The 24,006-nt window shown below is 39.0% G+C and overlaps 1 protein-coding gene across 4 annotated transcripts in view; it reads left to right on the top strand.

Annotated features, from left to right (window-relative positions):
- The window catches only part of FERMT1 (FERM domain containing kindlin 1), a 48,502-nt gene that overhangs the window by 21,998 nt on the left and 2,498 nt on the right, over positions 1-24,006 (top strand). For all 4 annotated transcript variants that reach the window (XM_007191724.2, XM_007191726.2, XM_007191723.3 and 1 more), the window contains 8 exons: positions 4,023-4,130; positions 4,549-4,680; positions 6,573-6,622; positions 15,719-15,843; positions 16,605-16,711; positions 18,505-18,726; positions 19,345-19,469; positions 20,533-20,674. In XM_007191724.2, coding sequence (XP_007191786.1) covers positions 4,023-4,130; positions 4,549-4,680; positions 6,573-6,622; positions 15,719-15,843; positions 16,605-16,711; positions 18,505-18,726; positions 19,345-19,469; positions 20,533-20,674 — 1,011 coding nt within the window. The remainder of the gene's footprint in view (positions 1-4,022; positions 4,131-4,548; positions 4,681-6,572; positions 6,623-15,718; positions 15,844-16,604; positions 16,712-18,504; positions 18,727-19,344; positions 19,470-20,532; positions 20,675-24,006) is intronic.

Consider the following 24,006-nt stretch of genomic DNA (forward strand, 5'->3'; position numbering starts at 1 on the left):
GTTTTTGGAGGATTCTGGGGCAAACTCCTGAGGGTTTCCATGACACCTGTCAAAGTTCACAAAACCAGGACAGACTTTCTTAAGATTCTTATTGTTCCAGCCTCCTGAAAACCACACCCCTGGATCTGCATTTGCCCTCCTTTCCAAGCAGCTTTAGAAATGCTGAGAAGGAGGGAGCCTGTGGACAGGTCACAGTCCCACTGGCCTAAGAGCAGCACCGCTTGCCAGGCTCTGCTCACTGCGGATTTTGACCTTCCCTGTCACCTTTTTCCCTAGTGTACATAAAGTTAATGCAAAAGGAAAAACAAACTCATGCCAACCAACCCGTGATAAACCTGTTTAGGTATTCTGACTATCTTTCTATTTCTCCCCCATGTTATCTTCAACATTTTATCTTTTTTAAAGGATACAGTAAAGTGTAGCCTCAATATGAAAAAAAAAAAGAAAGAAAATCAAACATAGGAGTTATTGTTTAATCAGTACAGAATTCCAGTTTTGCAAGATGAAATGAGTTCTGGACACAGATGGTGGTAATGGTTGCACAGCAATGCGAGTGTACTTAATGCCACTGAACCGTACACTTAAAAATGACTAAAACTAAAAAGGAATTATTTAGAGTAAAAATGGAAAATAGTCCTTTACCATGACCTTTCTCCTGAGAACTAGCCACAGTTAACAGCTTAATGATTAATCATTCATGCAGATTTTTTCACATACATTTATAAACGTATTTTTGAACAGATTTTCAGGATCTTTTCTTCCTACATGAATAGGATCATGTATTTGCTGTGTAGCTCGCTTCTTTTTACTTCATAATATATCACGGCCATCTTTTCATGTCAGCATATGTGTCTGACTCATTTTTTTTAACCAGTACAAAATAATCAAAGGAAAGGCTATAGTTTTTCAGGACCTGTGAGTTGCTTGAAATGTTTCCTCTTTCAAAAACTGTGAACATTCTTGTACAAGTGTCTTTGATGAGTGCTTTGCATTTCTTTAGAATAGTAACTATGGACATGCTCAAGAAAGGGCAAAAAAACCATTTAAATATCCCGCCAAAGTTCTTCCTACTGATCTCATATGTGTAAGTGCCCGTTTGCACCACATCCTCACCAATACCAGCCATTATCAGTACTTACAGCCTGGGTAAATCTGATAAGAAAATAGAAATTATGTCATCTTGTTTTTTGGGGGTTTTTAAAATAAATTTATTTATTTTATTTATTTATTTTTTGGTTGTGTTGGGTCTTTGTTGCTGTGTGCAGGCTTTCTCTAGTTGCGGCGAGCGGGGGCTACTCTTCATTGTGGTGTGCGGGCTTCCCATTGCAGTGGCTTCTCTTGTTGTGGAGCACGGGCTCTAGGCGCACAGGCTTCAGTAGCTGCAGCACGTAGGCTCAGTAGTTGTGGCGCACAGGCTTAGTTGCTCCATGGCACGTGGGATCTTCCCGGACCAGGGCTCGAACCTGTGTCCCCTGCATTGGCAGGAGGATTCTTAACCACTGCACCACCAAGGAAGCCCTATGTCTTCTTGTTTTAATTTGAATTCTCTGATTACTAGTGAGGTTGAGAATCTTTTCTAATGTTTATGTGGCCATTTTGGTTTCTTCTGTGAATTGCCCGTTGATATATATATTTGCCCCATCTTCTATTGAACTCTTTATATTTTTTGTATTTATTTATAGGAGCACTTTGTGTGAAATGGATATTACCTTTTTTATTGCAGATATTTTCTTTCAATCTATATCTTATAAACATATAATCTTCTTCAGGGTATTTTTCACTTAATAATGTTTAGTTATTGATTGTCAACTCAGCCTTATGCAGCATAACCTGAAGTTTTCCTGTCTTGCTTAGAAAAGGCTTCCTTGCTGAAAAATTACAAAAAGTTTTTTGTCATGTTTCCTTCTAATAGTTTTGATTGTTATCTTTAGATTTTTTATAACTGCTTTTAGATATATAATTCACATAATACCATGCATTTCACATACCAACATTTCACCCATTTAATATGTACAAATCAGTGTTTTTTAGTATATTCGCAGAGTTGTGCAACCAACACCACTATCTAATTTCAGAGCATTTTCATCATCCCACCAAGAAGTCCATCACCCATTAGGAGTCTCTTCCCATTTCCCTCCAACCCTCCCAGTCCTAAGCAACCATCAGTCTACTTTCTGTCTCTATGGATTTGCTTATTCTGGACATTTCATGTAAATGGAGTTATACAGTATACAAACTATGTGGTACTTTGTGACAGTTTCTTTCACTTAGCATAATATTTTCAAGGTCCATTCATATTGTAGCATGTATCAGTATTTCATTTCTTTTTATTGCCAAATAATATTCCATTATATGTATATGTATTTATGCATTTGTCGGCTGATGGACATCTGGATTGTTTCTACTTTTTGGCTATTATGAAAAATACTGCTGTGAACATTCATGTACAAGTCTGGGGTGTTTTTTTTTTTGACTTTTTTAAATTATGATAAAATATACAAATCATAACATTTGCCATTTTAACCATTTTTAGGTCTACAATTCAGTGGCATTAAGTACATTCACAGTGTTGTGCAACTATCACCACTATTTTCAGAACTATTTCATCATCCTGTACAGAAACGCTGTACCCATTAAACAAAGCTCCCCATTCTCCCCTTCCTCCAGCCCATAGTAACCTCTATCCTACTTCCCGTCTGTATGAATTTGCCTAGTCTAGGTACTCCATATAAGTGGAATCATACAATAATTGTCCTTTTGTGTCTGTCTGATTTCACTGAGCATAATGTCCTCAAGGTTCATTTATGTTATAGCATGTATCAGAATTCCTTTCCTTTTTAAGGCTGAATAATACTCCATTGTATTCCATTGTATGTATTGGATATATATTACATTTTGTTTATTCAATCATCTATTGATATATATTTTGGTTGTTTCTAGCTTTTGGCAATTGTGAATAATGCTACTATGAACATTGGTGTAATAGTATTTGTTTGAGTCCCGGTTTTCAATTTTTTTCAGTATATACTTATGAGTGGAATTGCTGGATAATATTCTATGTTCAACTTTTTCAGGAACTGCCAAACTGTTTCCCATGGAGGCTACACCATTTTACATTCCCACCAACAATGCACAGGGGTTCCAATTTGTCCACATTCTCACCAATATTTGTCATTATCTGTCCTTTAGATTAGATTCATCCTAGTGGATGTGAAGTGGTATCTCATTGTGGTTTTGCATGTTTAGATTCTTTAATCTATCTGTAATTTATGTGTTTTGGATGTGTAAGATTGTTTTGTGATTTTCGATTTTTGTTCTCCAAATTGCTTGGCATTTTTAACACTGTTACAGTGCTGAATTCTTTCTTCCCCTGCTGATAAAATGCCATTTTATTTTATATTAAATTATATACATACATAGGTCTGTTGCTAGATATTGCTTATTGAAATTTTGTGCATTGCTATACCAATACCACACTATTTTAGTTGCTGCCACTTTATTATATATTTTAATATCTGGGAGGACAAGTGTCTCCCCAGCATTGTTCTTTTTCAAAATGTTGTTGGAGATATTTGAACATTGTCTCTTCCAGCCCAACTTGATCAGCTTGCATGAAGTTCCACTAAAAACCCCTGTCAGATTCTGATTAGATTTACAGAGTCTACAGATCAGCCTGGGGACCCCTTCTCCTTATACTACTTATCACATAAACCATTTCACTACCTGTGTTTCCCAACAATAGAAGTGTGATAAGAAAGGGAAAATACTGGAATCTAAGATGGGTCAGTTTGGCCCCTTGAAGAAGCTCTGGAAAATATTTTGAGAAAGAAAGTTCTTAATTCAGAAGTAAAATGAGCTGGGGCAGTGGAAAGATAGAGGGGTTTCTTTCAGTTACCTGAACTAAAGTTTATTGCATCTGATTAACAAGGATTGGCCTCAGTTATTCTAGATCTTTTGTATTGTGGAATGTAAATATGCCCCCTCATACATATACACACACGTATATCTATTTCTTTCTCTAGTACGATGCTGTCCGAATAAACCAACTCTATGAACAAGCCAGGTGGGCCATTCTCTTAGAAGAAATTGACTGCACAGAGGAAGAAATGTTGATCTTTGCAGCACTACAGGTATGGGAACCTCGGTACCTTTCTCTGAAAGGAGACAAAGCAAATTTGTTCTCCTTAAAGTTTCATTTTCTTCATACTGATTTTTTTTCTTTGAAAAAGAGCTGAAAATGAGGGTAGTAAATTTAAATTTAAAATATTCCTCATAACCCATCCACATGCACATCTTATAAGGCATCAGTCTTGCCGTCCTCATCTCTTCTGCACTACAAGTTCAACCAGTGATGGAAAAGAACTGAGTTGGAACATGACTAACCATAAATCTCAGAATAATTTAAATTGTATTTCATTTTCCCTACATAGCTGGGAGATCTCCTTCCAGGAGATGTTCAGTATTACAGGGGAATTGTCTTCAAAGAAGAAATGACCGATGGATTCCCTCGTGTTTATAACATTCCTAAAACCTCTGTTTTTGTTGTAGTATCACATTAGCAAACTGTCGTTGTCTACTGAAATACAGGATTTTACAAATGAGCCTGAGGTCGACGAAGTAGAAGCAGCACTTTCTAATTTGGAAGTGACCCTGGAAGGTGGAAAAGCAGACAACACTTTGGTATGAATTTTTCTGATAACTCGGAATTGTGGCTTTGCTCTGACTGATTGACAAACATAGATGAGGTTTTTTTATTATTATAAATAAGGGAATATTTTGTCTGATTTTGAAAAAGGAAAATACTCTCTTCATCTGACAAACTTAAACCTAGCAAGAACTGACTAGCTTTTCTCAGGTCGCTCTGCAAGAGACGGTAAGGTATTTTCATCACTCTCAATGACAATTCTTTCGTATTGTATTTCTTCTTAAAGATAAGCTAGCTTGTATGAGGGAAAGACTGCTGAGGGCTCCATTTCACTAGTGTGGAACATGAATTGACTCTTTAACTTAAGTCTAGAAGAATGAGGTAGCTGTGAAAGTAGAGAAACCATATGATTTGTTGACTTAGTCATACATTTCAACTGGGCAAGGTTGGACATTGTAAAAAATTCCTGAACCTTTTGACTTTAGTAAATAAAGAAAAACTCTCCAGTAAAACATAAAGAAATAACACTGTTTTATCATCTTTATTGCTCCTTATCCAAGAAATGTGGCTGAATGTCAGCTTTATAATTGCAGTGCCCCTCCTTGTTTGATTCATTCGTTGGGAGCCACCCTTTTGTTTAACTTCCTCAGTCATTAGTTTAATCACATTGAATCAGAGAGGTAGAGTCATTGTAATTGGCTATAAATAGTAATAGATAAAAATGAGTCATTATATAGTTTTGTATTTAATGTGAGTTCTATTATGGTTAAATTCCTTAAAATACGAAATTGGTATCATGCCAAAGCAAATACTTCATACAAACTGAATTCCCAGATTTTGTAGAGATTCAGGCCCTGAATCACATTTATCAGAGACATGGGCCCCATGAAATTGGACTTCTCTTTTGTCTACATCCTCCACTAAATCCTTACAATGGAAAAGTCATCCTTCTTAGAATAAATTAAAAATTCCCTTCTCACCTCACTCAGTATTTTTATTTGATGCCAAACAGTAGTCTTTTCAGTTTGAAAACAGGCACCAACCTACACCGCAGAATGAACTTTGAACGAGATTCCTTCTGAGAGTTTAATCAGTGAACTAGATATAGCTAGACTTATCCACTCTGATGTAAACATTGTAAAATATTTTGTTTATACATAAAAGTAGTAGTTTTTTTAATACATTTATTTATTTTATTTATTTATTTTTGGCTGCGTTGGGTCTTCGTTGCTGTGCACGGACTTTCTCTAGTTGCAGCTAGCAGGGGCTACTCTTCATCGCGGTATGCAGGCTTCTCATTGCGGTGGCTTCTCTTGTTGAGTAGCACGGGATCTAGGCACGTGGGCTTCAGTAGTTGTGGTACATGGGCTCAGTAGTTGTGGTGCACGGGCTTAGTTGCTCTGCGGCATGTGGGATCTTCCCGGACCAGAGCTCAAACCCGTGTCCCCCGCATTGGCAGGCGGATTCTTAACCACTGCACCACCAGGGAAGCCCCAAGTTAGTAGTTTCTAACTCAGATTTTTAACTTGAATGATAGTGTGTGGTAGTTTTTTAAATCTTTTTTCATTTGTGTAATATATGACACAGAAAAGTAAAAACTACAAAAACATACAGCTTAACAAATTAGTATTAATTTATCACCCTAGTCACCACCCAAATCAAGAACTAGAACTTTACCAGTCACCCCAGAAGCCCCACATGTGCCCGATCCCAGTCTTAACCCTCCCCCACCTCACCCCCAGGGTAACAACTGGAAATGTAGCTGGTGTGACTGAGGAACTGAGTTTTTCAATTTATTTAATTTTCATTAATTCTAATGTAAATAGCTACACATGGCGGGTGGCTACAGTGTGGGACAGTGCAGGTACAGAGTATCAGCACCACCTGTCTAATTACTGCTTGTCAAATGTTATCTGCTTTTCCTTAGGAGGACATTACTGATATCCCTAAACTTGCAGATAATCTCAGATTATTTAGGTAAGTCACCCTTGAAGAGGAAAGAAGTTACGCAAAATCTTGCAGGTAAAGAGTCTAGGAGTTTAAATTGAACATCCATTAGGCAGGTTCATGGTTCAAAGGTAAGAGCATGAGCTTTGGCATCAGGCAATGGATGGAGTCCTAGCTCCACTAAGCACACCAGCTGGGTGACCTCGGGCATTGTCCTTATGTCCCTGAGCCTCAGTTTCCTGATCTATAAAGTGGGGATATACCTCCCCTTAGGCTTGTTGGGAGAATTAAATTAAATGATGCATATGAAGCATTGAGCATGGTGCCTGGCTCATTAAATGATGGTGTAAACACGGCTGGTGTCAGTGATACTGAACACATATGCCAGCCTGGAATTCCTTCTATGGTCCACCTGCTCAGGACTCTCACACCATTTGAAAGCTCTTTCATGATTTAAAAATTAGTTGTCTCTAGAACTTTGATCCTGGGCTTATAAAGAGTAGTCACCTTAGTTTATCTACCTTCGCCAGTTAAAGTATTTCTGATAAACTCCCCAGTCACCTCCGGTCAATCTGAAACTGTTAAAAAGGCAGAGAAGTTTTTTACCTTCTTCATGGAAAGAAAGGGCTGCCACATTTGTGATGGTGCCAAGGTGGGTTAGGATGAAAGGAGTAGGGTCCCTTTGAAGTTCTATCAGTTACTTTATGGTTTGTTGACTTTTCTTAACAAGCTGACACTTCACTGAGTCAGTTGGCTTGAAAAGAAACACAAGTCGCTTTTTTTAGCATATGATGCAAGGAAAGACTTGGAAAGAATGAACAATGAATCAGCTATAAATGAGAAACAAGCATCCGAAGGTAACAATATTTGTCACTGGGTTTCTACAAGGTTTTCTTTTTTTGGTGTGATTTTAGCAGATGGTTCCAAACAATAGGGTCATTCATTTAATTTCTGTGGCATAAATAGTTGCAACCATGCATATTGTTACAGTCAGAGCTACAGAAAAAAATAATAATTTGAATCCACAAATATATCTTAATAAATTATTAATAATTGTTCTTAAAAGAAATTCAGTTGCCGTATTCTCTATATAGAGCAAATTGAGCTCTTTACAAACCAAATGATGACAATATTCTTCCTATAGATGTTTTTGATGAAGGAAACGATATCCTGAAATTAAGCCCTGCATCCGTATCACTTTAGGGTTATTATTATGCTAAAACTCATGAAGTTGTCCTCATATTTCACCAGGGGACACACTTTATCTACCAAAGGTTTCAAGGCATTGAACGTAATATATAATATGGTTTCTGGAAGAAAAAAATAAAGGAGGAAGGGAGGGGGGATGAAACAGAAAAGGAGAAGGGAAGGGAGGAAAGATGTTGGAGAGTGGAGCTCTGCTGCTAATGGGTGTGTGACCCTTATAGACCCTTCATTTCTCTGGGCCTCCTTTCCTCAGCAGGAGAAGAGCATTGAACTAACCCTTTGATTTTTAATTTTTTTTTTCTTTGACAGTGAAGCTCTTTTTTTCCCCCTAAACCACATCTATTGAACCACTATATAAATAGTGGACTTCACTTCCTAGCAACATGGCCTGTGATCTGATGCAAATCTCAGTCTCACTATAAATTCATTTGAATGTTGGGTAAGATAAAAAGAATTGTCAATACAAAGTTGATCTTGAAGTGAGACTGGGAAATCTCAGCTTGCAGGAAACGAAGAGGGAACTAGTTCTACAAATGAAGCTTCAGCTGCACAGGGGGATTTGGCCATGAACATTGATTCTCATGGCTCAGGGCTGGGATTTTAATCCCCACACAGGATTCAAGGTGGGGTTGCCTCCTGTAAGGCTGTGAGCCAGGACTGAAGCTGCTGCCTAAAGGCAGAAACTTGCAAGAGCTGCCTTCTCTGCTTAACAGGGAGTAGAAAAACTGCCCATCAGTCGAAGGAAGAGTACGTTCATCCTTGCATAGAGTGCTGTGTGGGGAGATGAAATGTCTCTTGAAAAATCAGAGCCAAGGTCTGTGCCACACACAGATGTAGATCTAAATTTAAATGTCTTATATGATAAGAGAATTCTGAAAAATAAAACACAAACTGGTCCAGAACCACAAAAGCTATGAAACCCTAGCAAATGTAATTGCAAAAATACTTGGAGGGAAATATTCACAATCTAGCATGCGTGGGCCTTCTACAGAAAACAGCAACACCCCCAAAACAAACAAACAAACAACCTCCCAATAAAAATTACTAACCATGTGAGTTCATGAACCACCATAAAGAAAAGTCAGTAGGCCCAATAAATAAGAGGATTAGCCATTTTAATAATTTTAGGTAATAGAACAATCTGAAGAAACCATAAAGTGAGTATGTTTAGAATCATTAAGTACATTGAAAGGTAAAAATTGTAATGAAAGGCAATATTAGAAACTCTAAAAAAGAAAAATATAGTCATAGAAATTTAAAATTGAATACATGTATTAAACATCAAGTTCAAAACACAAAGAGAGGACTTAGAAAGGTAGAGGTGGAAGATATGGTATAGATAGAATGAGAAGGTTCAATTAGGAGTTTCAGAAGGAAAAAAGGGGAAGAAGCAAACATTCCAAAGAGAATGCTTATTTTCCATAATTGTCGAAGACAAACTCCTTAAATTCAGGAATCACAAATCCCAACAAAATAAATCAGTATAAACGTACATCTTGGTATGGCCAACCATTGGTAAGAGAAAGTCTTTAAAGTCAAAGAGAAAAGATAGATTTCCTATAAAGGAAAAACAGTTCTTGCTGGCTGGAAGATATCTTGAAAGGGCTAAAAGAAGATAACAATCAATCTAGAACTTTATGCCCAATCTCTCAAGATTTTACTTGCTACAAACCCTTAAATATAAATCAGGCAAGATACAATCCTAATAGTAAATTACATATTTAGTAAAAACAATGATTTATCCCCAAACTGTAAGGTGTAACCACTGTTGGAGAGACTACCTTGGAATAAATGGCTCCACAGCAGGGTTATAGGGAGAGGTTACAAATAAAACTCATTCATGGGGTCATTCATAATCAAGTTACTGTAGCAAAGAAGTTCCAGTCAGACGTGCCCAATGTGCTATAGAAGACTGTCAGTGTGATTTAGTTCATAAATATGAGACTCTTAAATTTGGTAGAATCTTTACAGTATTTTTAAAGAGATAGAGGGTGACCACGAAAATCTTTGGTCCTACTCTAAGGCTCACTGGTTATCACATGCAAAATTACCTGTAAGAGTTATACTTTAAAAAAAAAAAAGAGTTAAGGACTTCCCTGGTGGCTCAGTGGTTAAGAACCCACCTGCCGGGCTTCCCTGGTGGTGCAGTGGTTGAGAATCTGCCTGCCAATGCAGGGGGCACGGGTTCGAGCCCTGGTCTGGGAGGCATCCCACATGCCACGGAGCAGCTAGGCCCGTGAGCCACAATTACTGAGCCTGCGCGTCTGGAGCCTGTGCTCCGCAACAAGAGAGGCTGCGATAGTGAGAGGCCCGCGCACCGCGATGAAGAGTGGTCCCCACTTGCCGCAACTAGAGAAAACCCTCGCACAGAAATGAAGACCCAGCACAGCCATAAATAAATAAATAAAATAAAATTAAAAAAAAAAAAAAGAACCCACCTGCCAATGCAGGGGACATGGGTTCGATCCCTGGTCCGGGAAGATCCCACATGCCACAGAGCAACTAAGCCCAAGAGCCACAACTACTGGGCCTGCGTGCTGCAACTACTGAAGCCCATGCGCCTAGAGCCCGTGTTCTGCAATGAGAAGTCACTGCAATGAGAAGCCCGCTACCACAACGAAGAGTAGCCCCTGCTCACCGCAACTAGAGAAAGCCCACGCACAGCAACAAAAACCCAATGCAGCCAAAAAAAAAAAAAAGAAGAAGTTCCAAATCTGTGACCTTTCTGTAATGATAAGTGGCCATCAGTAGTGAGCCTCCAGATACTTTCAAAATAATGAATGCACCTAATCTGTCATTTAGGAAAAGGTGATTGTAAAATGAGTGAGAAAATAACCAGTTTTTGAAAGATATTAATGCTGTGAAGAGAACATTTTGAAACAATTATTTGGAAATGTTTCCATTGCCACAGTGTTGCCAATAATGATACTGCCTATTAAAACAATATTATCTGCTCACCTTTAAAACCTGGAAACAGAATTTTTCTGTGTTAAAGCATCCAAATTAAGAGTGATAGTGTATTTTAAACCCACTTATTAAAAATATTAAAGTGCAACATATCCTGATCAATTTGCATAAGTGAGTGATTGACATCAGGGAAGATGGAAATTAACAGCCTTGTTTCAACAAAAACCTTCACAAACAGGTAGACGGCATTAAAATATGAATAGTGTGATTTAGTAAACACGGCCAACAGTGTGCTTCCTCCACTGGGGTTTGTATAACTGAGCAATAATCTCCCTTCTTGAAACAAACCAAACTTTTCATATATATTTATTTTTAATTTAGGTTTATATAAGTTTTGTAATGTATATATTACAAGTATTACAAATAAATAATCGTAAATATGTTAGGGGGTAGGTACTCAAAATATTTTAAGGATTGGGTGTGCCACATTTTAGTTTGGAGATCACTGGTCTGGAGTTGTGTTTCTCAAACGAGGGAACCAGGTTAGGAAAGGTTACTTAAAATGAAGATGCCTGGGCCCTAACCTGGACCTGCTGAATCGGAAGGACTCTGGGACTGGGCCCAGGCTTGTATATCTTCAACAAGTTCCCTTCCAATTCTGATGAACACCAGAATTTGAGAACCACTTTTCTAGAAAATAAAGCCCAGCTCCTTAGGTGGACATTCAGAGTCCCACCGTGGCCCTGGTCCACTTGCTGTTCTGGTCCCCATCAGCCCCACACATGGAAATGCTGTAGCCTCAGAAACTGCCTCTTTGCCCATTTCCATGGCTCAGCCTAGCACCCAGCATGAGGCAGATGTCCAAGAAGTGTTGACCCAACTCCTACCAGCAAGGTGCCAGGCTCTGACTCGTCTCGTCTCTGCATTTCACACATGCAGTTGCCTGAACTCTTTTTTTGTTTTTAATTTTATTTATTTTTGGCTGTGTTGGGTTTTTGTTGCTGCATGTGAGCTTTCTCTAGTTGTGGTGAGCAGGGACTACGCTTCATTGCAGTGCACAGGCTTCTCATTGCAGTGGCTTCTCTTGTTGCGGAACACGGGCTCTAGGCACACGGGCTTCAGTAGTTGCAGCACTCAGGCTCAGTAGTTGTGGCACACAGGCTTAGTTGCTCCATGACATGTGGGATCTTCCCGGACCAGGGATCAAACCCATGTCCCCTGCATTGGCAGGCAGATTCTTAACCACTGTGCCACCAGGGAAGTCCCTGAACTTTTCTTTTTGAAATTTCTTTTCCCTGTTCCTCCCATCAAATTCTTATTGATCCTTCATTCTATGTTTAAATGTTGTGTACTCTGTTACTCACCACTCCTATGTCCTTGTTGTATGACTTACCACATTTTATTATATTTATTTACTTATACATTTCCCTCTTTTACTTACAAGCTCCATGAGTATTTGACACTGTCTCTTTTCTTTTTTTTTTTTTTTTTTGTCATTCTTCAGGTAACATTTATTGATTGCTTGTTTTGTTTTTTGGTTTTCTGAAATTTATTTTTACTGAGATAACATTGATTTATAACATTATATATTTCATATGTACAACATTATATTTCTACTCCTGTATACCCTACAGTGTGCCCACCACCAAAAATTTAGTTTCTATCCATCACCATACAGTTGATCCCCTTTACCCATTTCACCATCCCTGCCCCACCCCTCCCCCTCTAGTAACTACTACTCTGATCTCTGTTATCTAGGTGTTTGTTTTGATTTGGTTTGGTGTGTTCATTTATTTTGTCTTTTGTTTTTTTATTAGTTCTTTGTATTCCACACATGAGTGAAATCATATGGTATTTGTCTTTCTCTATCTGACTTATTTCACTTAACATAATACCCTCAAAGTCTATCCAAGTGGCCACAAATGGCAAGATTTCATTCTATTTTGTGGCTAATATTCCATTGTGAATATATATATATATATTCATATACATATACATACCACATCTTCTTTATCTGTTCATTTATCGATGGATGCTTTGGTTGTTTCCATATCTTGGCAATTATAAATAATGCCACAGTGAACATAAAGGCGTATATATCTTTTCAAATTAGTGTTCTCGTATTCTATGGATAAATACCCAGTAATGAAATTGCTGGGTTATATGGTAGTTCTATTCTTAATTTTTTGAGGAATCTCCATATTGTTTTCCATGGTGGCTACACTGGTTTGCATTCCTACCAACAGCGTATGAGGGTTCCCTTTTCTCCACAACCTCACCAATACTTGTTATTTCTTGTATTTTTTATAATAGCCAATCTAACAGGCATGAGATGATTTTAACCTTGTAGTTTTGATTTGCATTTCCCTAATAATTAGTGATGTTGAACATCTTTTCATGTACCTGTTGGCCACCTGTATGTCTTTGGAAAAATGTCTATTCAGCTCCTCTGCCTGGTTTTTAATTGGGTTGTTTGTTTTTTGTTGTTGTTGAGTTATATGAGCTCTTTATATATTTTGGATATTAACGCCTTATTGGATATACCATTTGCAAATATCTTCTCCCATTCAGTAGGTTGTCTGTTCATTTTGTCAATGGTTTACTTTGCTGTGCAGAAGTTTCTCAGTTTTATGTTATCCAATTTTTAAATGTTTGCTTTTGTTTCTCTTGCCTGAGGAGATTTATCTAGAAAGATATTGCTAAGACCAATGTCTTAGCAATGTTAGCAAACATAGGCATACTGCCTATGTTTTCTTCTAGTAGTTTATGGTTTTAGGTATGGTTAAGACTTACATTCAAGTCTTTAATCCAAGACTTACATTCAAGTCTTTAATCCATTTTGAGTTGTTTTTTGTGTATGGTGTGAGATGGTGATCTCGTTTCATTTTTTGCCTGTAGCAGTCCAGTTTTTCCAACACCATTTATTGAAGAGACTATTCTTTCTCCATTGTATGTACTTTGCACCTTTGTCATAAATTAATTGTCCATAACCACATGGGTTTTTCTGCCAATACCATGCTGTTTTGATTACTATGGCTTTGTGATTTAGTTTAAAATCAGGGCGTGTGATACCTCCAGCTTTGTTTTTTCATTTGTTTGTTTTTTGTTTTGTTTCATTTTGTTTTGTTTTGTTTTGTTTTCCCCCTTAGGTTTGCTTTTGCTATTCAGAGTCTTTTGTGGTTCCATATAGACTTTAGAATTTTTTATTCTATTTCTGTGAAAAATGTCTTTGGGATTTTGTTAGGGATTGCATATAATCTGTAGATTGCTTTAAGTAATATGGACATTTTAACAATGTTAATTCTTCCAATTCATGATCATGGAATATCTTTCCATTTATTTGTGTCTTCTCCAATTTCTTTCAACGGTGTCATCTAGTTTTCAGTGTACAAAAAACTGTCTCATTCTTGTGTACACCATTCCCCACCCAGACACCTTCTCCACTCCTCCTTCCCTGCCCTGCTTCAGCCTCTGGAACATCATTAGTTTTGGGGATATGCGAAAGCAGCTGGAGGATGAACCAACCTGGAAAAAAATAGTAGAGGGAATTTAAGATCTTTTGATACTCTTAAAGTCCAGTTAAATTAGAGAAGCAGAGTTTCATTCTTAATTCTGAATGGAAATATTTAGATGCCTAGGACTAAACTGAGACTTCACTGTCTTTTGGTTGTTAGGCCGTGTCTTTAGATTTTATTTTGAAAATATTAACTTTGGAGAATCTGATTCTTAGACAAATAACCTTTTAAATATGTTCCTTAGAATTATACTACCTACAACTCTCAACATGATAAATACTATTTTAATGTAGTGATTTTCTAAATCCTAGAAATATTAACTCCGTATAATGTTTTTCAATTTTATTGTGTGATTGTGATATAATAATCTCCTGTAATACACTGGTTTTTTAACGAACATCTTCTCCCTTATCCTGTTGTTAAGGATAGCACATTTTTAGCTAATGAAAGACTAGTACTGACATATTAAAAGACTTACCCCAAATTATATATGAGTGCAGTTAAGCCCAAGCTTCCTCTCTTCCTCTGTTCTTGAATGAGAAATCTACCCCTCAGACATGAGATACCCTGATGCACCCCCAAGGCTGGGATTGTTCCACTGAACCACATACAATTCCTATTACCTTTTCTCTGTCCATCTGTATCCCCTTCCCTACTCCCCAGCTCGATCTCTTGTTTTCTGTTTTGAATGACCCAGCTGAGGCTTGCCATTGGCACCGCCAACCTTGTCTAGCCCAGAGTACAAAGTTTTCTGGCCCCAACGGATATCATGGTTGGAGATCTTCCCCCAAAATATTTTTTTAATTGAAGTATAGTTGATTTACAATGTTGTGTCAAAATATTTTTTAATAAGAGTAGAGTCTATGTAGATTAGCTGTAGATTTTGGTGATTTCCATGGCTCACTAGGGTCTCTTAAGGGTCAAGAGGAAAGTACAGAAAAGTACTTTTATATCTGATTTTTATGTCTGATAATCTGAAGATTGTGTTGTCCGTATAGACAGCTTTTTCAGATTCAAGAAGTAAACTGAAATTTTAGATGTCACCAGATTCATGGATGTTTCTCACATCATCATCATAGTAATAATAATAATAATTTGTTGAGCACTTCAGTTTGCCAGGTACCTTATAGAGATAACCTCTTTCCTTCCTCACAAAAGCCCTGTGAACTGGAGGCTGATACTCTCCCATCACACAGAAGCAGTACATGTGGCCCAGATAGATGAAGTGTCTTTTCCAGGGTCACGCATTTATACAGTAGCAGAGCCAGAGTGTAGCCCCAGGTGGTCTAGCTCCTGAGATTTTGTGTTAACTTCTGCATCTCATATCAAAACCCCATTTTCAGTTTTTAGAAATGAGTTAGCAATTTGAAAATTATTTTTAAAAATACAGAGGATGTTGTTTCAAAGGGTCCCTAGAGCATCTTGATCCACTTGAATTTGTGATGTGTCCTACATTTCTGGATGCTTTTTCAAATGCTTACTGTACTTTAATTTGCAGGCCCAAGAAGCTAATATTAAAAGCTTTCAAACAATATTGGTTCGTCTTTAAAGACACGTCTATAGCCTACTTTAAAAATAAGGAACTTGAACAAGGAGAACCAGTAGAAAAACTAAATCTTAGAGGTAAGAGGGTCCATTATCTTTGTATGACCTGTCACGGCCCAGCAAGCGGAAGAAAGCCAAGACTCCCACCGGTGAAGCAGGTTCACTCCCAGAGGAACCTCTTATGTCACAGGTTGTCAGTGGCCGCCTGCCTGCAGCTCCTCCTCCCTGTGAAACATGGACCTGAAATGCAAACCAGTGAATGGTTATTTGTGTTATGCTGTCCCTTCTTTCCCAGTGTGTCCAAGTCTCTGAAGTGGTGGTAATTGGTGTCATAAACGTAGTACATGAGACATTTTTGGATCCTGAAAAGCGCTCTGAATTCCAAAACAGTTATGTCTAATTCAGTATCACTTTTGTGCCTGATTTCTGAAAGTGGCTGTGAGTGTACTGGTAACTCCATTAACTAAAAATTTAATTAACTAGTGCACTCAATTCCCTTATCATTGTGACAATCAGAGGATTCCCTCTGCTTTAATTCATTTCAAAGCTTATATTCAATAATCGATTATATGAGTTAGAATAGCCAAATCAACCAGAAAAATGAATTCAACTGATGATTATTTAAGAAATCCATAAAAGAAATATTTTTATTTATCCATGTTATGTTCATAACTTATCTAGTTATCCTTTAATTAATGTTATCAGCCTGCTCCTCAGTTTTTCAGAAGAGAACCAAATCTGAGGAGTTTACGTTCAAAGTCTTTATTTTAGATGCACATCTGATATTTGTCTAAGAGATCTCTCAGAACTCATTTCTGTCCTTGCCTTTTATCATTCAGGCTGTGAAGTTGTACCAGATGTAAATGTAGCAGGGAGAAAATTTGGAATCAAGTTACTAATCCCGGTTGCTGATGGTATGAATGAAGTATATCTGAGATGTGACCATGTAAGTAAAACCACAAAAATGGTAAGTCACTTCACCTTTATTAAGCCTCAGGACAAACCGTCTCAGGTGTTTTCTCAAATGAGAGCACTCATCAGTCAGCTATTGCTTTGTAACAAACAATCACAAAAATCACAAAGACACATACCAATAAACATTCGGCAGGTGGGCTGGGGATTGAGTGATCCAGGCTGAGGGCATCTGGGCAGATCTGCTTCAAGCCATCCACCTGGCTCGGCTGGCTCCTTATCGCAGGCTGAGCTCATGGGATTTATTCTGGGTCCCAGGCTGCCTGGGGAGGAGGCTCTTCTCATAGCGATGGCAGAAGTGCCAGAGGGGAACTGGGAACGTGTGAGACCTCCTAAATCTTAAGCTTGCAGTCAATCAGTAGGTACACTGTCATTCCCACCCATGCTCCACTGACTAAAGCACATCCATGGCCAGGCCCAAAGTCAAGAGATGGGAAATTACACTCTGGCTCTGGTGGGAGGGACTGTAAAATTACATAGCAAGAGGTGTGGTTGCTAGGATGGTGAAGATTGAGGCCAGTGATTCAGTGAACCACACCTACTGTTGCCCTGAAGAATTAATTCGACTCTTCACCTGCATCCCCTCGGCTTCTGGGACCACTCCCCTTCGCTCCCTGAGGTAACAAATGAGCACAGACATTAAAGAACAATAGAAGCCACCACTAACTGGTTCAGCACCACCAATGGACCTGATTCTTACCATGGGATTAGAATCTTTACTAAGGATAGGCCAGAGGAGAAATAATATGAGAAGTCAGTTAATGATTTTTCCTCATTTTCTTCTGTCATAGAGATAAGATGTGATATGAAAATGGAAATACGTGTCAAGGACGCTATCGGGTAGTTTGGGTTTTCACCTGTCTGTGCCCCATGGAGCTCCTTTGTGTCCTTGGTTCATCTTTTTTTTTTTTTAATTTATTTGGTTGCATCGGGTCTTAGTTGCGGCAGGCCGGCTCCTTAGTTGCAGCTCATCAGCTCCTTAGTTACAGCACACGGGCTCCTTAGCTGTGGCTCGCAGGCTCCTTCGTTGCGGCATGCAAACTCTTAGTTGCAGCATGCATGTGGGATCTAGTTCCCTGACCAGGGTTCGAACCCGGGCCCCCTGCATTGGGAGCATGGAGTTTTATCCACTGCACCACGAGGGAAGTCCCTCCTTGGTTCATCTTTAAATGCAAAATTCTCCACACGGAATTTCTTTTTTTTTTTTTTTTTTATTTATTTATTTATTTATTTATTTATATTTTTGGCTGTGTTGGGTCTTCGTTTCTGTGTGAGGGCTTTCTCTAGTTGCGGCAAGCGGGGGCCACTCTTCATCGTGGTGCGCAAGCCTCTCACTGTCGTGGCCTCTCTTGTTGTGGAGCACAGGCTCCAGATGCGCAGGCTCAGTAGTTGTGGCTCACGGGCCTAGTTGCTCCGCGGCATGTGGGATCTTCCCAGACCAGGGCTCGAACCCGTGTCCCCTGCATTGGCAGGCAGATTCTCAACCACTGCGCCACCAGGGAAGCCCCCGCATGGAATTTCTTAAAGTTGGCATTCGTATTCTCTAGCCCCATGGTATCTAGAAATTCAACACAGGACTCAAAAGCTCTCATTGGACTTTAAATTACGTGGTTAACAGCCAGTCTGAATGTGTGCCACTTCGTATCTTCCCTTGCTGGGAAGGTGACGGTTTTGTATCATAGAGATGAAAGCCCAGGTCCTGCTCTGTTCCCAGCACGGCTGCTTTGCATTTGAACTTACTTCTCAGCTCTCTGGTGTTTGCTACAGGAGAGTCAGTATGCCCAGTGGATGGCTGCCTGCATCTTGGCATCAAAGGGCAAAACCATGGCGGACAGCTCCTACCAGCCAGAGGTCCTTAACATCCTTTCATTTCTGAGGATGAAAAACCGGAACTCAGCATCTCAGGTGGCTTCCAGTCTCGAAAACATGGATATGAACCCGGAATGTTTTGTGTCACCTAGGTGTGCAAAAAAGCACAAGTCTAAACAGGTACTGCTAATCTGGTTGGGGTGATTATTTGCAGCAAATTCTGTATTTTCTGAAATAAAATAAATAATTAAAATGACTTCGATCATCATCATGAAAAATCAGCGGATGGGGAAATCTGACTGTGAACTGGGTATTAGATGATATTAAGAAATTAATGTGAATTTTGTTAGCAGTGACTATACTGCTAACTGACCATGGCAATATTCTCAGAATAAACCTAATTTAAAAATAATGATTTAGTCCCCACAAATTAAAATTTTAAGTTATGCTTCCATAAGAGCGGGTTGAAAGTTACACAGATAAACTGATTCAAGTAGAACCGTTGTCCCTGGAGACCACAGACTGCAGAAAGAAGAACTTAGGACTCTTCATCTACATAAAGCTTAGATGCTTATGTGTTGGTCCATCTTCCTGTTTCTCCACAGTGATTTGCATGTATTATAGAAAGAGAGAGAGAGAGTGAATTAATGAATGAATGAATGGGAGGAATTGTCTTTGTGGAGCTGTAGTTGGGCCTTGCATTCATTCTTCTCGTTGGGGACCCGGGGCCAACGGGATGATTGCTGTAGAGAGTCAGTGCCTGTTAAGGAGAATTTGACATCTCCCACTTCTGCTTAGCTGGCAGCCCGCATCCTGGAAGCCCATCAGAACGTGGCCCAGATGCCCCTGGTCGAAGCCAAGCTGCGGTTCATTCAGGCATGGCAGTCTCTACCTGAATTCGGCCTCACCTACTACCTTGTCAGGTGATTACAATGCTCACTTGCCTCTCTCACTTTCTGTTCAATTTTAAGTGGTTTCATGGAGCCCAGTTTATTCTCATTTGGTCTAGAATGTAGAACTCTTTCTTTTTTTTTTTTTTTAATTTTAGAATACTGTCCTGTCACAAATGGCCCAAACACTTCTGGCTGCTCATGACAATCTTCCATACCTCTGTTCACAGTGCCTACCAGATCTCTCTGCTTCTCCTGGGTCCCCTAAGTTTTCAACTTAGCAGCAAGAGTGATCCTTTTAAGATCTCAGTCAAACCGCGTCAGGCCTCTGCTCACCACCATCTGAAGGCATTGTGTCACACTCAGAGTAAGAGCCAAATCCTTACAGTGGCCCTACAAGACCTTAGTGCTGGAATTTCACATCCTCTCCCCTCCTTCACTGTGCCCAGCCACACTGGCCTCCTAGCAGGGCCTTGAGCCTGAGGAAAAAAAAGAAACTCTGGCCTTCGCACCGGCTGTGCCCTCTGCCTAAGATACTTTTTCCCCAGATATCCACATGGCTCACTCCCTCACAGACATTAGTTCTTTGATCAAATCTCCCTTCTCACTGAGATCTTCCCTCTCGATTTAAAATTGTAACTACATCATTGCCAGTATTCCCTGTCCCACTTCTGTGCCTGATCCTCCTTTATGACCTTATCTGGCATGTATATTTCACTTATTCATGACCCTCTCCCCCAGCTAGAACACAAGCTGCATGAGGTCAGGAATCTTCTGTCTGTTTAGGTCACTGCTGTATTCCCAGTGCCTAGAAGGGTACCTAGCCTACACAGTTGGTGCTAATTTGAATTAACTGACTTGACTGCCTCCTTTTGCTTTCCTCTGGTGTCAATTTCACTTAAATAATGTCTGCAGGACAGCCTACTCTCCAGCCTTCATATTCTATCCTAATAAAAATGCCCTTCTATAGAAAGTTAATCCCTCATTGTCTGTTCTTCAGAAATGATTTGAAATGTTGGTATTATCTTTAAGAAGTTGTATGTGAATGAACATCATGTTAAGGAAGCAGTTACATGTTTTAATTATTTTTTTCCAGATTTAAAGGAAGCAAGAAAGATGACATTCTGGGAGTTTCATATAATAGGTTGATTAGAATCGATGCAACCACTGGGATTCCAATTACAACATGGAGATTTACAAATATGAAACAGTGGAATGTAAACTGGGAAATCCGGCAGGTAAAGAGAAAGTTTTTGGTACATTCAGCATTGAGCCTATAAATGTGTGTTCCCTCAGAACTGCAGCTTATTTTGATTTTAAGAAGGTGTTATTATACTTAGAACTCAGAAACCACAAGCATGTGGTAATTGTCTGCTAAAATAATCACATGCAGTTCTGGGCAGTTTCCTAGCAAGCACAGACCAAATGCTTTTGAATTAACACAAGTTGGCTTAGTCTCCATACAGACAGACTCTAAAATTGCTGAGCAGTTTGATTAATTTCCTTCAACTCATTGTATGATTATGTAAGATTTAGGCTGATAATTACTTAGCTGAAACTACCTGAGATGTAAATATCATACAAAATAAATCCAAACAGGTGTCATCTGACTAGCTGCCAAGAGGTGTAACTGGTTGAGAACTCAGAGGTTCAACTGCCCACCTGGAGAGCATTCCAGTCCCAAAGGGGAAAAGTATCAGAGAAGCCAGCGAGGTACACAGGGGAGGAAACTGTGTACCTCCAATGGAGGAAACTTAGCCTCTGAGTTCAGGAGCCCTCAGCCCCCATCATCTCCATCCTAGGAACCAGGTCAGGCCATGCCTGCATCACAGGACGTGCTAGACCAAGTCAGACACACCTGAGTGTCCTGATGATTTAAGACATTCTGCTGTTGCTGATATAGGATTTTTACCTCATTTCTTTGGCATTCCCATTTTTCCAGTATAAAGCTGTCAGTGTAGAGCGAGGATAAGAGACTCACATTTTTCTTTTTTTAAGAACCATGGATTCCTCTCAGCAGGGCTGTTGGCCATCTGGACTCATTTGCAGAACAATGTTCTGAGATTAGATGGCCTCTAAGGCAGTGACTCGAAAACCTTGTTGTACCCTCAAGGCCATGTAAATCCGACTCTGGGAAATGCAAATCAAAACTACAATGAGGTGCCACCTCACACCAGTCAGAATGGCCATCATTAAAAACTCTATATAGAGCAAATTCTGGAGAGGATGTGGAGAAAAGGGAACCCTCCTATACTGTTAGTGGGAATGTAACTTGGTACAGCCGCTATGGAAAACAGTGTGGAGGTTCCTCAGAAAACTAGAAATAGAATTACCATATGATCCAGCAATCCCACTCCTGGGCATATATCCTGATGAAACTCTTAATTCAAAAAGATATATGCACCCCTCTGTTCATAGCAGCACTATTCACAATAGCCAAGACATGGAAACAACCTAAATGTCCATCAGCAGATGAATGGACAAAGAAGATGTGGTACATAGGTACAATGGAATACTACTCAGCTATAAAAAAAAGAACAAAATAATGCCTTTTGCAGCAACATGGATGCAGCCTGAGATTATCATACTAAGTGAAGTAAGTCAGAAAGAGAAAAACAAATACCATATGATATCACTTATATGCAGAATCTAAAATATGACACAAATGAACCTATCTACAAAACAGAAACAGACTCACGAACATAGAGAACAGACTGGTGGTTGCCAAGGGGGAGAGGATTGGGGGAGGGATGGAGTGGGAGGTTGGGGTTAGCAGATGTAAGCTTTTATATATAGAATGGATAAACAACAAGGTCCTACTGTGTAGGATATAGAGAACTATATTCAATATCTTATGGTAAACCATAATGGAAAAGAATGTTTAAAAAAGAATGTATATATGTATAACTGAATCACTTTGCTGTACAGCAGAAGTTAACACAACATTGTAAATCAACTACAATTTAAAAAAAAAAAGAAATGATCCAACTGTGCACCTTAAATAGGTCTGTTTATTATACATCGGTTATACCTCAATAACGCTGTTTGGAAAAGAAAAGAATCTGACTCTGGGAATTACTGAGATCAGTGATTCTTTTTTTGTTTGTTTGTTTTTAAAATAACATTTATTTTTTAAAAGTTAACATGTGCATGATAGGAAACCGAAAAACACAAGAAGCAAAAAACAAAGTCATCCATAATCATAAGCAGTTTACCATTTGATGTCTCCTTCTAGGTTTCATTTGTGTATCTATACAACTAAGTATCCATTTTCATATAAGTAAGATCATACAGTTATGTACTGTGCTTTTTCAGACATCAGGAATATTTACCATTTCAAAGTCACAAAGCTATTTGAGTATTTTGATAACCAAGAATACACTACACCAACTCAATCTACAAGGAAAAAATGTAATCCTGCCTTTCTTGGCAACAAAAATTTCATAAAAGACAAAAATGGCAACAGGCCTCTATATAAAGATATTGGCAGAGTTATGATTAAAATACTACATTCCCTTAATGTTCCATCAAAAATGAGACAGAAAGCAAAATATAAATACGAACACATCCACATACATGCCTCCCTTTATACTTCCTTCTGCCCCTCTGCTGCTAACCTAATGAGCTAGTCCTGACGTACATTTCTCAGAGACGGTTTAACAATTCCATATCCAAGATGCTGCTTTTATTTATCAGTTTTAACAAAGATATTCACCCATTGGTTAATTCACTAGCTCTACTTTTTATCATACATTGTCACCTCAGGACATCTGAAAAGCTTAGATGTTGCAAACTAATGAGCCTTGAAAAAGATTTTTGCTGGTGTATACTATTGAACATTTCAACTTATCCATTGCTCTATGTTACGTGCCTTTGGTTTAACTTTACTGTATATATTATGTATATACTGGACAAATGGGTCCTAATTTTATAATATCTAGTCTCTAGATATTAAAGGGGTTGCCAGTGTATGACAAAAGTAGAGTTAGTAAACTAACACATTTTGTACACTTTGTGTTAAAATTCATTGAAAGGCCGTCTTCTGAAAAGGACCTTTGGAAATGAAATTGTAAATCACATCTAAGTGACACATGTGCCTGTACTCACCCACTGTTCGATGATGGAAAGAAGGAATTGGGAGAAATGAAGGGTTCTAGACTAGAATGTTCTGTGTAGATCAGTGATTCTTAAAGGTCCCCAGCTGATTCCAGTGAGCAGGCAAGGTGGAGAACGGGTGAAGCTTCGGTTTCTTCTAGTGTTATAGTTTATGACTTCCAGCTGGGAAGGAGTGAGGGCCGTGGCTGTAGGAAAATTCACGTGGGCCTTTTCCTCTCCACTAAAAAATCTGCAAAGCACTCTGCCCCTCCACACAGGGAGTGCTTAGACAGTTCTTTCATCTAAACAAGAGCCAGACAGGAAATATCTTTTGTGTTGAGCGTAAGAATGTTTTGCCCGGTGTGCAGCAAAGCTGACACCACAAGAGGGCGCCCAGAGAGCAAAGACGTTTTCTGTAAGCTTTGATGCAAGCGGTGGGTTCTGCAGGGTTTGGGGAAACCCATCTGTCAGCACC

The sequence above is a fragment of the Balaenoptera acutorostrata genome, chromosome 15, assembly GCF_949987535.1.
Source record: "Balaenoptera acutorostrata chromosome 15, mBalAcu1.1, whole genome shotgun sequence".
Taxonomy (NCBI): domain Eukaryota; kingdom Metazoa; phylum Chordata; class Mammalia; order Artiodactyla; family Balaenopteridae; genus Balaenoptera; species Balaenoptera acutorostrata.